At 38.7% G+C, this 14639-nt stretch overlaps 1 protein-coding gene across 1 annotated transcript in view; it reads left to right on the top strand.

The window, feature by feature from the left end:
* The window catches only part of ACACB (acetyl-CoA carboxylase beta), a 1510375-nt gene that overhangs the window by 83663 nt on the left and 1412073 nt on the right, over window positions 1–14639 (top strand). Inside the window, exon 3 of the mRNA XM_044068517.1 lies at window positions 12248–12357. Coding sequence (XP_043924452.1) covers window positions 12248–12357 — 110 coding nt within the window. The remainder of the gene's footprint in view (window positions 1–12247; window positions 12358–14639) is intronic.

The following is a 14639-nucleotide window of genomic DNA, read 5'->3' on the forward strand; positions in this document are numbered from 1 at the left end:
TTGCTAGAGCATTACTATTTTTGTGGTGCTGTATATCTAATAAATGTTCTTTAATTCGTTCTCTAAATTTTCTTTTTGTTTTTCCCACGTAAAAGGCTTTACATTGTTGACACAAAGCTATATATACCACATTTGTTGTAAAACAATTATAATGTCCACTTATCCTGATGTTGCATTCATTGATCCTAATATTAGTACCTGTTTCATAAATGTGACTACATGTGCTGCATGTCCCGCATCTATAATTCCCTTCTTTTGCTCTTTTATATGTTTCAATATTTCTTTTATGTTCTAATATATTTTTAAAAGAAGGACTCTTCTTGTATATAAATTTTATTGGTCCGTTAAATATTTGTCGCCCAATTTTGTCGTTGACAAAGAAGTCCCAATTTCTCTTAATGATATGTTCTATGTCTTTAGAACAATCATCAAATTTAATAATATATAATGGGATGTTGTTATAACCATCTTTATCCAATATGTCTTCATTGTCAGATGATATTTTATTTAACGAGCCTGTTTTTAAAATTGCCGTATACATTCCATTTTTTCTTTTGTTGATTACTTCATTAAATATTTTAACACAAAATTGTTCGGGGTATCCCCTGTTCATAAATAATTGCATAATGTATTTCATTTCGTCCATGAAATCTACTTCTTCGCTAACCATTCTGGCAGCCCTGACCATCTGCCCTTTAACAATGGCTTTCTTCTGATGGCCAGGGTGCCAGCTATCGTAATGCAAGTACGCATTTGAAAAAGTAGGTTTCCTGTGTATTTGTGTTTTTTGTTTGTATCTTTATCATATGTTATATCTACATCTAAATAATTAATTTTATTTTCTTGGACATTATAAGTAAATTTCAAAAATTTTACTGTGGTATTAATATATTCTAAAAATTTTTCTAATGTATTTTGATCTTTATTTTTATCTTGATCCCATATGATAAATATGTCATCCAAATATCTGGTATACATGATAAGATGGTCACGAAACTCTGTTGTAAATAGATAGTTGTGTTCCCAATAGCTCATGATAAGGTTTGCATACATGGGGGCACAAGGTGCCCCCATGGCTACTCCACTTATTTGTTGGAAATAACTACCTTCAAAAAATATGTAATTATTGTTAAGTACTATTTCCATAAGATTTATTAATATGTTAATTTGATCTTGTTCATAAAGATTTGTCCCAAAAAGTTGTTCTTCAAGCCATAAAAGGCCTACATCATGAGGAATTGTGGTGAATAAATTTACAACATCTATTGTTATAAAAACATATTCTCTCTTCATAGAGACTTTATTAAGTCTACTCAAAAAATCCCATGAGTCTTTGGTTATGTAACTGAAACATTTCATGCTTTCCTTAAAAAAATGATCCAAATACATACTTATATTACATGTTACACTTCTGTGTCCATCTACTATGGGCCTAAATTCAAGATTATTAAGGCCTTTGTGTATTTTTGGTATTCCGAAGATACCACTGATAACTGGATGTTCGTTTTTTAAAAATTCATATTCTTTTTCAGTGATACCCCCTTGGTATAACATATCTTCTAACAAGTTGTCTATTCTTTTGTAAGCTATATGCACTTGATTTCTACTTATTTCTAGATATGTCTTACTCATTAACATGTTAATCATGTATAAGCTATAATCAGTATAGTCCAATATGACTATACCATTACCTTTGTCAGGCCTCATAATTCTTAGTTTTGGATCATTTTTTATGTCATTGAGTAGTTGTTTTTCAATTGTTGTAATATTGACATGTTTATTATATTTATATTTCTTATAATATGTTCTCATATCATATTCACTTCTCCTTTCAAAATACATAATTTCATCATTCATGGGTGGATTGAATAGGCTTGGTTTCGTGAACATTCTATCTACCCCATTTTGACATTCGATACTGTTGTTGAAATATACTTTTAAATTCAATTTCCTTGAAAATAGCTTTAAGTCTAATATAGATTCTACCATGTTGCCTTTAATACATGGGACATAACTAAGTCCTTTTGAGAATAAATCAGCATGTTCTACTGTTATATGCTTGGAAGAATAATTATATATTTTGTAATCTTGCTTTGTATTCATAATAATTTGTGGATTACTTAAAAAATGCTCATTATGTTCTACTATTGAATCTATATTCGAATTTGCTTCTACATGTACTTCTTGTGATTGCATACTATCATCATTCCTAGTTATATAATTATCTGGATTGTGATCTATATAAAAATTAACTAAATGGTTGTGATCACTGGAATGTTCTAATATATACTCTTTACCAAATGTATCTCTTTCAATACATGTACCATCGTTTATTTCATCTTCATGATACTGATATGTGCTTAATTCTAATAACACTGTATCATGCTCATTACCATCTTTATCTTGAGATTGTTGAATATTTGAACAACTGTTAGCTACTATTATCTTGTATCACATCTGTAATGGGTACATATACATCGGAAGGAGTCATTGGTACAATATAATTATCATTATTACAAATAGGCATGGTGTAAAAGTCTGTGTGGGACTTACTCACAGTATAAAATTGATGTTCCGAACTGTCCAAAGAAGGCGTTACATGAGGTCCAAAGGTGAGTACCAATTGTGTCTGTACTCCCGTAATTCCGTCAATGGTATCAGTTACAGTCTCCGTTTTTTGCCCGCTGTAAGTCCCAAAAAAGTCTGTTTAGGTTTGGTGCCTATTTTGTGAAATTCTTGTTGGTTGTTCATTTCATGTTGGTTCTTTAAACGATCCGAACGCCTTATGCCTTCTTCCGCACTCTCCTCGCCTTCATTACAGATGTTGTCGTCATCACCCTCGAACGGCGGATTAGCGTCATCAACTGTGGCCAATGATGGCTGTGTTTGGACGTTACTATGGTTGCGACCTTTGGAGTTGCACGATTTGGGATATGCTTGGTGTTGTGCATATCTGTGTAGATCTCGTTGAATTTTATGACATTTCTTCCGAAAAATGGTATCACAACATGTTGTTACATCGGAGATGATATGTGTATACTGGTCGTATACATGCTCAAACAAAAGATCCTTAGATATGTTGCCATTTAACTCTTCTAATTGAGTTAATAGTTCTGTGATTTTAATATCATTGTGTTTGACTATAATTTCCAGCAGTCGGATACCACAATTGTCAAAAAAAGCATGTAAGTCATTTAACATATTTTCATTATGTTCACAGCCGTTTGGATACCTCCAAAGCCGTAAACCTTTGGGAATAATTCCCAATTCGATGTTCCGCAACAAATAGCTGTTTTCAAGTTGTGTCCGTTTTAATCTAAACAGTTTTTTCTCAAAAATTTTTAGCATGTCTCTATTGGGTAAAAAGGAACTGTACATCACAGATGTACTGCATGCCATTTGTTTGCAGCAGAATCATTTAGAGGATGTTAAACAGAAGTTTCTATGTTGTGTCCCAGCATCTCCGAAGAAACGTAGGCTGTCTGACAAAGAACATATTATATAATGCCTTCTGGCTAAATGTGATGATCTAACACCATTAAGCTTTGTACAATTCATGGCACACCACTGCTCCTTCTGATATACATGCAAATACCTTTAATGTGTGCTACATCTCAGTGGAATTGCAGTACAACTTTTGCAGATATCATAACACTTTGGTTCTTGGGACGTAGATTGCCTCTGTAATTACAGAGCACTTGCACTTGTTTGAAATCACTATTTAAAGAAGGGATACATGCTTGATGTGGACATTTACTGCACCTACACAGGGAAACAGTTATTCACAGCAGGATCGCACTTTTTCAGTGTTTTACCACAAACCAGGACAAAAATAATTTTCAACATTAACTGTTGATTTACGGCATAATTTACAGTCTGTTTTTTGTAATTTCAGCATTTGTTTTCACTTATTAATGCCTTTTTTCTTTTTTTTTTATAAATTTCGACTTTTTATAGTAAACCATTGCAGAGGACCTAATAGGTTATGTTTCATGCTGTTTAAAAGGCATCCAGGGATATTGCCTGGGCCCATTGATGCAGTGTTCTTGGCTTTAGAGAGTCACTTAAGGACCTGTTCCCCTAGTGACAGCAGGGGGAGTTTATATTTGTTGGTATTTCCTGAGGGAAGGTTGAAGGGGAGAGAAGGGTCAAGTTGTAGCTGAATTTATTGGCCAGTAGATTTGCTTATATCTTCTGGCTCATTATAGGTGGCTGCATTTATGAGCTCTGCACACATTTGTTTATTGCTTTTAGTTAAAAATGCCTTGTGGTTGTCTTTGGCCAGGGAGGCCAAATTTACCTTTAAATTTGGTTTTGATAGACTTTATTTGCTCTCTGAGTTTTGTTTAGTTTGAGAGTGTTTTTTATCCTGCTGTGTGCTGCACCTCCTAATTTTTGCCATGATTTTTGTCCTTCTGATATACAGACTGTTAATTTTGTGATTCCAGCAGGGTGGCTTGTTTTTTGAGTTGGTTCTGTACTTCTTCCTGGTGAGTACAGGTGCCTCTTGTAGCTATTAACATGCTTGTACAGGGTTTCTGTGAACAGTTCTGCATAGGCATCGGTGTTCTCAGGGTTCATGGGGGCTTGAAATTTGGCAGGTTATTGCGTAATAGCAAGAAGTTAGCCTTGGAGTAGTTCCTGAATAGGCAATTACTATTCTACAGCACAACTCAACAAATCATTTCCTTCCTATACATTCCACAAGCAGAACATTATAATTCAAAGTGGAAATGGATGATGAAATGGGAGAAACTCAAGAAATGAGTGACTGGGATTTTGGATGCAGATCCTTAAAAATAACAATAACCATGCAGAATATTATAGTCCTAAAGTAGCAGAAAGTATTCTGAGAACTAAACCAACACAGGAATGGAGAAAGGAGATTCTGCAATTAGGGGTGACTGCAGTTAGGGTACAGAGTATAGGCAAGAGGGGCTGGAATTTCCTGGAGAAAACTGGTAAAAGAACCAAGGTATTGGGAGCAAATAAGTAGAGAGGGAAAGGTAATAGAATGGGAAGAGGTCAAGACTTCATTTGAACTGAGATTGCCTTCCCTATCAAGGACTGATGTCAGATTATAGGCAAAGAGAAAGGAATAGGGGAGTCCTAAATGAAAGACCAGCACTGGTAGAGTTTTTAGCAGAATCTAGAACAGAAGCTGCTGTTAAAAAGGGGATAATTATTAGAGCGCATAAAAATATTGCATGATAACTTTAGGCAACAAAGTATGTTAAAAGATTTGGGAATTGGGACTAGATAAGCAATTCACAAAGAAACAATGGGAGGATATATGTATGACTCCCAAATATGCACCTAAGTCTAGATTTAGGATCTTTGCTTGGAAGTCTTTGCATAGGTGTTTTATACCTCAAGTAAGACTCCAAATAAATTTTCCTCCGGTAGATTACAAACTTGGAAGTGTGATAGAAAAGAATGAGATATTTGGAAACATATTTTTGAAGAGTGTAATGAGTTGGAGGTCATAAATACTGGGTGGCAAATTGGTGCAACTGAGGAAATAATTTTTTGAGCTGTGATACAGAATAGGAATTGCCTAGACATAGTAAGGCCTTGCTGTGTTAATTCTGGTGGCTGCCAAAAAAGCAATTTCCAGGAAATGGAAATCAGTCTAAACCCACCATACTAGAAATAATGAATATACTAACCGCTAGAAATGAGCTGGAAATGGGATCATTAGAAAAGGTTAGGAGCAGATTGCATAGAAAAATGTGAATTGTGGCAACAATACATGCAGAAGAAATCCAAATCAGAGAATCTGTGGGTAGCGATTTAAGTCTTGAAGATGATTTCCAGTGAGGTTTTGTCTCCTGCACCTTGTTCCCACATCCTGCTAGTATGGAATCCTTATTTGTTAACCACATCTCTGTAGGCAAACAGTAAGATTCAGAGATGCTAATTGCTACACAGGCATCAGAGGGAGCTGCTGAAACATTTAGGCCAGTCTCTAGTACCCAATCTCATGTGAAAAATGTCTGCTTCTCAGAAATCTCCAAAGTTATGTTTGTACTGATGTCCCAATGATCCTTGTAGTACTAGACAAAACTAAAGTCTTTTGATAAATGTTGTAAGCCCTTTGCTAACCTACTGTCAGCAGAGCCATGTGAATATCTGAAGCTGAGGTATCCATTCATATGCCAACATCTCAGTTAACTTTTGAAATACAGCAGAGTGGCTGTAGAGTACACTGTATCCTAACAGGTGATTAGCCCTCCAAATTTGCAACCCTACTTGTTTGAGTGCCCCATCAGCATAAGAAGAGAAAGGAATCCTCAACATACAATTCTTCAGAATCTGAGGTATGATTTTGGTGATGAGACCATTTCCACAGGCTGCCCACCAGCTGTGTTTTATGACACCTCAAGCATTGTATTAGAAGCATTTTAAGTGGGGTATCAAGGAGATGTCTGAATCAAAGAAGCAGTACCTCATTTTCTTGGACAGGGGAGCCAAAGCCTTTGATGGTTCCCTTGTCCTCCATAGTTTCAGCGATGCCTTTAACTTGGCATTGCTAGGTGCATTCTCCAGCTGTCTGTTCCTAAGAATCCAGTCTCTGACCTTGTAGACTGGAGCATTTGTTCATTTTGCAAATACTGTGTTAAATATTTTCTGATCCCAGTAGATTTTGGGTGCTATATTCCTCACTTAATTCCATTTGGCTGCTTTGTCATTTTTCATTTCCTTGTTGATGGTGCACCCAGTAGCCCCACACTATCTTGTAGCCTGCTTTCCATTTGAAGCATATTACCTTTTGTCCATGCCTGCTTCCGAATATTAGGAAATTAAGGTAGTTTCTGTATAGTGCAGATATACATTTTTTTATGTTGTTTGCTTATATTTCTTCTTTATACTTTGTTAATCTCTCTGATTCCTGATCTAGTAGTGCATTCTCTCCTTGTGAAATGTTCCATATAACACCATTTTATTTTTTATGTATTTATTTTTTTTGTTGACCAGATTGGTTCCACTGGGCTAGTAGCCTCTTTTCAGGGGAAACCTGAAGTGGTATTTATACTGATAGGAGAAATTTGGCCAGGGCATCAGGGAACTTCCCCTACTCTTTCTGATAGGTGCCATGGGATCTTTTACATCCACCTGAGCTACCACCAACTTTTGCACATGGGGCCTTGGTGTAGCATCCAATCTGAAGGACAGCATACTTAGGAATACAGTACCCCCTTATGCTGCACTGCAGTGTCTGAATTCGGTCTGCCTGGTGTGGGAAATGAACCCACAACCTTCTGCACCAAAGGTGAGTGTGCTACCTGTTATGCTGCTGACAATGTCATAAGTAAGTAAAACTGATTTCTATTTTACTTTGTGGTATTTCTGTACTTTTTTTAGCCCTTTTTGTCTGGACTATATTAAGTTTGTATATAGTTTGTTCTTCCCTTTAAAAGTTGGTTGTCCTGACCCCTCCACCATATTGCCCATTATCTTTTAGACCCCAAGTCAGGCAAATTGTATACATCTAGGTGGTTGTTTCCTGCCCTTTCCTTTTTGACCCAATAGTGGCCATCTGAATAAGTGCCATGTAAATCAGAATGAAGCTTACTCTGATCTTAGCATAGACAATATTGGTGTAAAGGAAGAATTCATCCACTCATGAGAGTTTTGTGACAGCTGAAACCTGAAAAGTGAATGACATTATACTTCAGACTGAAAAATGGGGTTCCTGCAGATGAGAAATACACACTTTCCAAAAGTGACTGTTATGCTTTATAGCTGAAACAAGAAAACGTCCCATAAATGTGTCTTGGATGTAGTAAAGAAAACAAGGGAGTCGATGCAAAATTTATGCTACCACTCTCCTCCGAAGTCCTCAAAATGCAGTCATTCAGAATACAGTGTAAGTGAATGGAGTAGTAAGACAGTTAAATACTGTGAGGGACACTGCATCATAAAAGAAGCCTTAGCTGAAAAGAAATTGCATTTAGTTTGACATCTTCTCCCACATGATTATGAGATAAATTGTAAAATACTAGCTCATTAAGAGAGCTGCTGTGGAGTTAGTAGTACACAAACAGAGAACATATTTTTAAAGAAATTTCTAACTATAGTGATCATTTTAAATCTTCAGGCTACACCTGCCTATGTGTGAGCATTCTTGTTTTTTTTTTTTTATACTTCATCATTCTGCTCTGACATTGAAGACTGTCCTTTGAGTCCTAGGTTAGGTATTTACCATTTGGAATTGGGTTTTTTTTGTGTGAAATCCTACATTATGTACATAACTAACACATTGTAGGATGTAAAAGTCTGGCTACATAAGCTTGTATACCTTGAAGGCCATCAGTTCTTTTTTTATTCTTTCAATGTTTACAAAGTTCAGATCATACTTTAGCATAATGATAATTGCTTGTGTGGACATCAAATTACTAGCTAGTAAAGCATCCATGTTGACATCAAATTACTAGCTAGTACATACATTTGAACGAGGGATACCTTCATCAAAGTCTGGCGGTATCCACACTTTGATCCATCTGCCCCAAAACAGGTTGATGCCCTCAAGGAAGAGAAGGGAAGAACATTAAAGTTGGTTATCTGGTGAGAACTTGACATCAACAGGCCATAAGTCCACCATTACAGAATTTGTTCTGTAACTCACACCAAGCTTGGTGCTTGCCTCTCTTCACTCCATGCTGTCTTTGGCTAGTGCAGACTTCAGAATAGTTTCCAAATTGCCCAGTGTGGGCATAAATCCATCTCCTGTTAATCCCTGTAAGATCTCAATGCCCACAGTTAGTAATAGTAATGGTACTTCCTTCTTTTCCAGGGCAGGACATGCCCACAGTTAGTAATAGTAATGGTACTTCCTTCTTTTCCAGGGCAGGACATGCCCACAGTTAGTAATAGTAATGGTACTTCCTTCTTTTCCAGGGCAGGACATGCCCACAGTTAGTAATAGTAATGGTACTTCCTTCTTTTCCAGGGCAGGACATGCCCACAGTTAGTAATAGTAATGGTACTTCCTTCTTTTCCAGGGCAGGACATGCCCACAGTTAGTAATAGTAATGGTACTTCCTTCTTTTCCAGGGCAGGACATGCCCACAGTTAGTAATAGTAATGGTACTTCCTTCTTTTCCAGGGCAGGACATGCCCACAGTTAGTAATAGTAATGGTACTTCCTTCTTTTCCAGGGCAGGACATGCCCACAGTTAGTAATAGTAATGGTACTTCCTTCTTTTCCAGGGCAGGACATGCCCACAGTTAGTAATAGTAATGGTACTTCCTTCTTTTCCAGGGCAGGACATGCCCACAGTTAGTAATAGTAATGGTACTTCCTTCTTTTCCAGGGCAGGACATGCCCACAGTTAGTAATAGTAATGGTACTTCCTTCTTTTCCAGGGCAGGACATGCCCACAGTTAGTAATAGTAATGGTACTTCCTTCTTTTCCAGGGCAGGACATGCCCACAGTTAGTAATAGTAATGGTACTTCCTTCTTTTCCAGGGCAGGACATGCCCACAGTTAGTAATAGTAATGGTACTTCCTTCTTTTCCAGGGCAGGACATGCCCACAGTTAGTAATAGTAATGGTACTTCCTTCTTTCCAGGGCAGGACATGCCCACAGTTAGTAATAGTAATGGTACTTCCTTCTTTTCCAGGGCAGGACATGCCCACAGTTAGTAATAGTAATGGTACTTCCTTCTTTTCCAGGGCAGGACATGCCCACAGTTAGTAATAGTAATGGTACTTCCTTCTTTTCCAGGGCAGGACATGCCCACAGTTAGTAATAGTAATGGTACTTCCTTCTTTTCCAGGGCAGGACATGCCCACAGTTAGTAATAGTAATGGTACTTCCTTCTTTTCCAGGGCAGGACATGCCCACAGTTAGTAATAGTAATGGTACTTCCTTCTTTTCCAGGGCAGGACATGCCCACAGTTAGTAATAGTAATGGTACTTCCTTCTTTTCCAGGGCAGGACATGCCCACAGTTAGTAATAGTAATGGTACTTCCTTCTTTTCCAGGGCAGGACATGCCCACAGTTAGTAATAGTAATGGTACTTCCTTCTTTTCCAGGGCAGGACATGCCCACAGTTAGTAATAGTAATGGTACTTCCTTCTTTTCCAGGGCAGGACATGCCCACAGTTAGTAATAGTAATGGTACTTCCTTCTTTCCAGGGCAGGACATGCCCACAGTTAGTAATAGTAATGGTACTTCCTTCTTTTCCAGGGCAGGACATGCCCACAGTTAGTAATAGTAATGGTACTTCCTTCTTTTCCAGGGCAGGACATGCCCACAGTTAGTAATAGTAATGGTACTTCCTTCTTTTCCAGGGCAGGACATGCCCACAGTTAGTAATAGTAATGGTACTTCCTTCTTTCCAGGGCAGGACATGCCCACAGTTAGTAATAGTAATGGTACTTCCTTCTTTTCCAGGGCAGGACATGCCCACAGTTAGTAATAGTAATGGTACTTCCTTCTTTTCCAGGGCAGGACATGCCCACAGTTAGTAATAGTAATGGTACTTCCTTCTTTTCCAGGGCAGGACATGCCCACAGTTAGTAATAGTAATGGTACTTCCTTCTTTTCCAGGGCAGGACATGCCCACAGTTAGTAATAGTAATGGTACTTCCTTCTTTTCCAGGGCAGGACAACTTAATAATCATCCCGGTGTTGACTTCTTTGTGATCTCTAGTTCAACATAGACTGCAGGGGCCACATGATTTTTTCCAACCTGCCACCACTTAGTCCAGAGCTCTGGCTACATTTTGCAAGAGATTTTAATCCTCTGCCATACGACGGCTTAGGACCCCAGACTGTCCATCTCACCTGGTCAGTTCTAGGCCCACCTAGCATACCTCTCAATGGTCCAGGATGAACAGATTTTTATCTCATATTTTTTGATATGCTCCTCCTAAAATTTGTGATTTTTTTTGTTTGTCTAGCAAATCATTGAGGATTGAAGTCACACCAAAGTTATGCACTAACTGTTCAGATACTGCCTGAGGAGGATGTGTGAGTTTAGGAAGATGAATCAGCTGCTCATCTTTGCTTCAGGGAGGGAAGGACTTGTGTTCGTCAAGTGTCCACTTTCCAAAATTGTTTGCCAGCTGCTTTATTTTTTTATCATCAACTGGCCAGGTGTCTGTGGGAGGTGGTTGTATAAGAATGTGTAGTGAATTGAATGGTAACTTATTTTATTACACTGGACACACCAGATGGATTGAAAACAGCTTCATGCTTTGTAAACTGTGCATATAATTATATGATGCTGAATTACGTTTGTAGAAAAGAATAGAATGGTGCTTTTGTTTAATTCACCCCACAGAGAAGAAAGCACTCTGCATGAGCTGTACTGACCCGCCATCATGGAACTGTGATGAAGTTCTGTTGCAGAAAGAAACCTGGTGCTGTAAATGAGCAGTGTGCACCTCCATTCATCGAGGAAGAGAGGTTAATGTTACTTGCCTGAAGTTTGCTCATTTTATGACCAGAATCTAATAATATGGAAGGCAGTATGTCACTCACTTTGTTCGTTACCCTAGGGACAGACCTGTAGTGTGGCGCTTTCATGGTACACAACACTGTTTATCTTGGTTACTCAAAGCTTAGTGAAAACTCAAGTTTGGGGGGTGTGAAAGAAAGAGAGAGAATTACCTAGTTAGAAAGTTTTGGAGCTAAAATGCTTCTAAAAATTGTCCCTGTTTTGGAAGCCTTTCCTGTAAGACTTTATGACCATCATCTGTTGCTGCTACTGTCATGTGTACCACAGCGTTGTGGTTCTCATCTTACCCTTTACTGACTTTTCAGACAGAGTAGAACTGGCTTGTAGTCACTTGATTCAAGTTTTCTACAGTGCAGCCTCTGGTTGATCTGAACTGATGCTCTTGTATCTTTTTTAGAACTGGTGAAAAAAGATTACCTAAAATATTTTTCAGATATGCTTTTTGGTGCAGATTTGTTCAGCAATGATGCTGGTACCATGGGTGCCATAAACCACAGTCTGCATATGCATTTCTTTGAAATTAAAGTAATATGAGAACAGTCGTCTTTGAGCCAGAATTCATTTGTAGAGCTTTGGAGACTAAACTTGGGAGCCCTCTAAAGAGAGATTAATATGCCTATTAAGTGGTGCTATGTGCCTTGGTAACTAACGTGCATGTTCTCACTGATTTCTGTTTGTAGACAGTAAGCCAGATTAGAAAGGAGAGGATGCTTGCAGAAGAATATAAACATAGATTTTTCTGCCAATTATCTAGAGTCTATTCTTTTTGCAGAATACATTAAAATGGCAGACCATTATGTGCCAGTTCCTGGGGGACCAAACAACAACAACTACGCCAATGTGGAACTAATTGTTGACGTTGCCAAAAGAATGCCAGTGCAGGTAAATATACTTGTTAAATAAATATATTCAAATAGGTGTAAATCCTTGTCTAATTGTTTCAGGATGTTATCACATGTAGTTTGCCAAACAGTTGATACCATTCCTGTATTAGAGTTTTGTTCTCAACTGACGGAGAGCAATTTGTTAAAAATAACTGCATGCAGTGCAAATAGGAGTAGTTGGCATGTTTAAATATTGGCCACTATAAAACTCCAAACAAAAAGACGATAAACTGATGAAATGAACACAAATGGTAGGTGACAGATGGTATAAGACAAAATAGCACTCCTTCAATGAAAAGTTCAAGAAATTTATTGCAATAAGCACTTTTTGTCTGACTAATGTTCAGACTTCTTCAGATAAAAACATAGAGAGGGATGTAGTTTACATGCCTCTAATTTTTTGGTGTGAATTTAAAGGGTAGAAATTAAGAGGTTCAAAGGTGAAGAAGGCGATGTGGGGAGGGGCAGCTTGAATGGGAACAGTGTAGTTCGACTTGAGGAGGTACTACCTCATAGAGAAGGTTGTAGGATTCTGCATTGTATTACTTGTAGCACTGATGCATTATTAATTGCAGAGGGGGTTAGTACTCTTTGAGAGAGCAAGATTAGGAGAGGAGCATAATTGTGGGTGGTTAGCTGCAGCCCCCGGATAATCTTAGTAGATCACAAGTTTTCTATGTTTATATGTGCGTCAACTTTGCATCTTTCAAATAAGATGAATGTACAAGCAGGATGTTCTTCATTCCACATTGCTGCAGTCCTAACTATTGGGTAGTCGCCCGTCCAGTCAGAGTCGGCCCGACAAGTATCGCTGACATCGTCAGGGCGCATTAGACGCCAGTACGTCACGGGTACTATGCGCATGACATGACCTCGACGCCATATCCTTTCTTGGTCCATGCAGAAGCAGAAGCAGTTTTATGAGTGCAGGTTTCTTCTCTGATTTTCTTTTCTCGGAGTTTCAGACCCTACGAGAGTTGAGTAAGTACGTTGGCTAGAATTTTTTTTTTTTTCTTGCCTCAGTATTTAACCGGATGTCAGAAAAAGTGAATAACTGTATTTTGTGGGAAACAGATACCTCATAGGGATTACCATACCTTGTGTATCCCTTGTTTTAGGCCTGAGCACGACGTTGTTGGATGCGCTCTTGTGCTAGGTTTAACAAACGCACTATTAAGAGAAGGTTAGACTGTGCCAGGTTAGTGTTTGGGAAGCGCGGAAATATAAAAAATGCCGCTCCGACGCTCGCCGCGGCCGCTTCAAGAAGAAAGCGCAAGGACAAAACAGAAGCCTAGGGTTGATGAACCGCAGTGCAGCCAGAGGTTTTGCCAGGAGTTTCTTTGGAGTCTCAGGCAGAGACTTTACTGTTACAGGATGTGCCTTCTCAGGAGGTAGGCCAGGCTGAGGGGGCTTCTCAGGTAACTGTTCTTCCCTCTCTTCCCAATGTAGTTAGAGCCTCCTTCTGTTTCCAAAACTTCTTTGAGAGGTAGGCCAAGTTTAGCTTCAGTGGGGGCTTCTCCTAGCACTTCAGGTTCTGTGCCTAAGAAACATATGCTTAAAATGGCAGAAGATTTGATTACTATGATTAGAGGTTCTATGCCCTCCTGATAAGAGGCCTAGGGTGGAACCTGAGTTTGATAGTTTTGAACAGTGTTCAGAGGCTTCTGAGTCTTCTGCGGAAGATTTGCAGGAGTATCCTCCTTATTCTGATTCTGATGTGGATGATTCCACTCCTACAGCTTCTCCTCCTGAGGATTTCTCATTTTCAGAGACTCTGCATTCCATGAGGGAGCACTTTAAATGGGAAGGCCAGGATTACTCTGATTCCAGGAAAAGGCTTAGGGAATTCTTGTTTTACCCCAGCATAGGCCCTTAGCTATACCTCCTGTGTTGAATGTGGTGGAAGATGTTTTTGCAGAGGCTTCCCTGAACCCTGATTCTTTGCCTCCTGCTCCTGTTAAACCTGATAGGTACTATAGGGTGCCTGAAGCTCATAAGTATCTTTTAAGAGTCCTAGGGCAGACCCGAAACTGTTTCTCGGGACCTAAAGGTGTTAAGGCCTCTGTGGTTAAAACCCTCTTCCCACTGATAAAGAGGCAAGGGCTTTGGATAGATGGGGAAAGAAAGTGTATACTTCTTCCACTTTAGCCATGAGGCGTTGAATTGTCAGTTTCACATGCTAAAATATCAAAATTATCTCCTTTCACAACTGAAATCTAAGGTGGATGCTTTGGCGGAAGGTATTGAGTGTAAAGAGTTGCTGGATTTAGTTCATGTGTC

The sequence above is a fragment of the Protopterus annectens genome, chromosome 4.part0 (assembly GCF_019279795.1).
Source record: "Protopterus annectens isolate FY-2018-M chromosome 4.part0, PAN1.0, whole genome shotgun sequence".
NCBI lineage: Eukaryota > Metazoa > Chordata > Ceratodontiformes > Protopteridae > Protopterus > Protopterus annectens.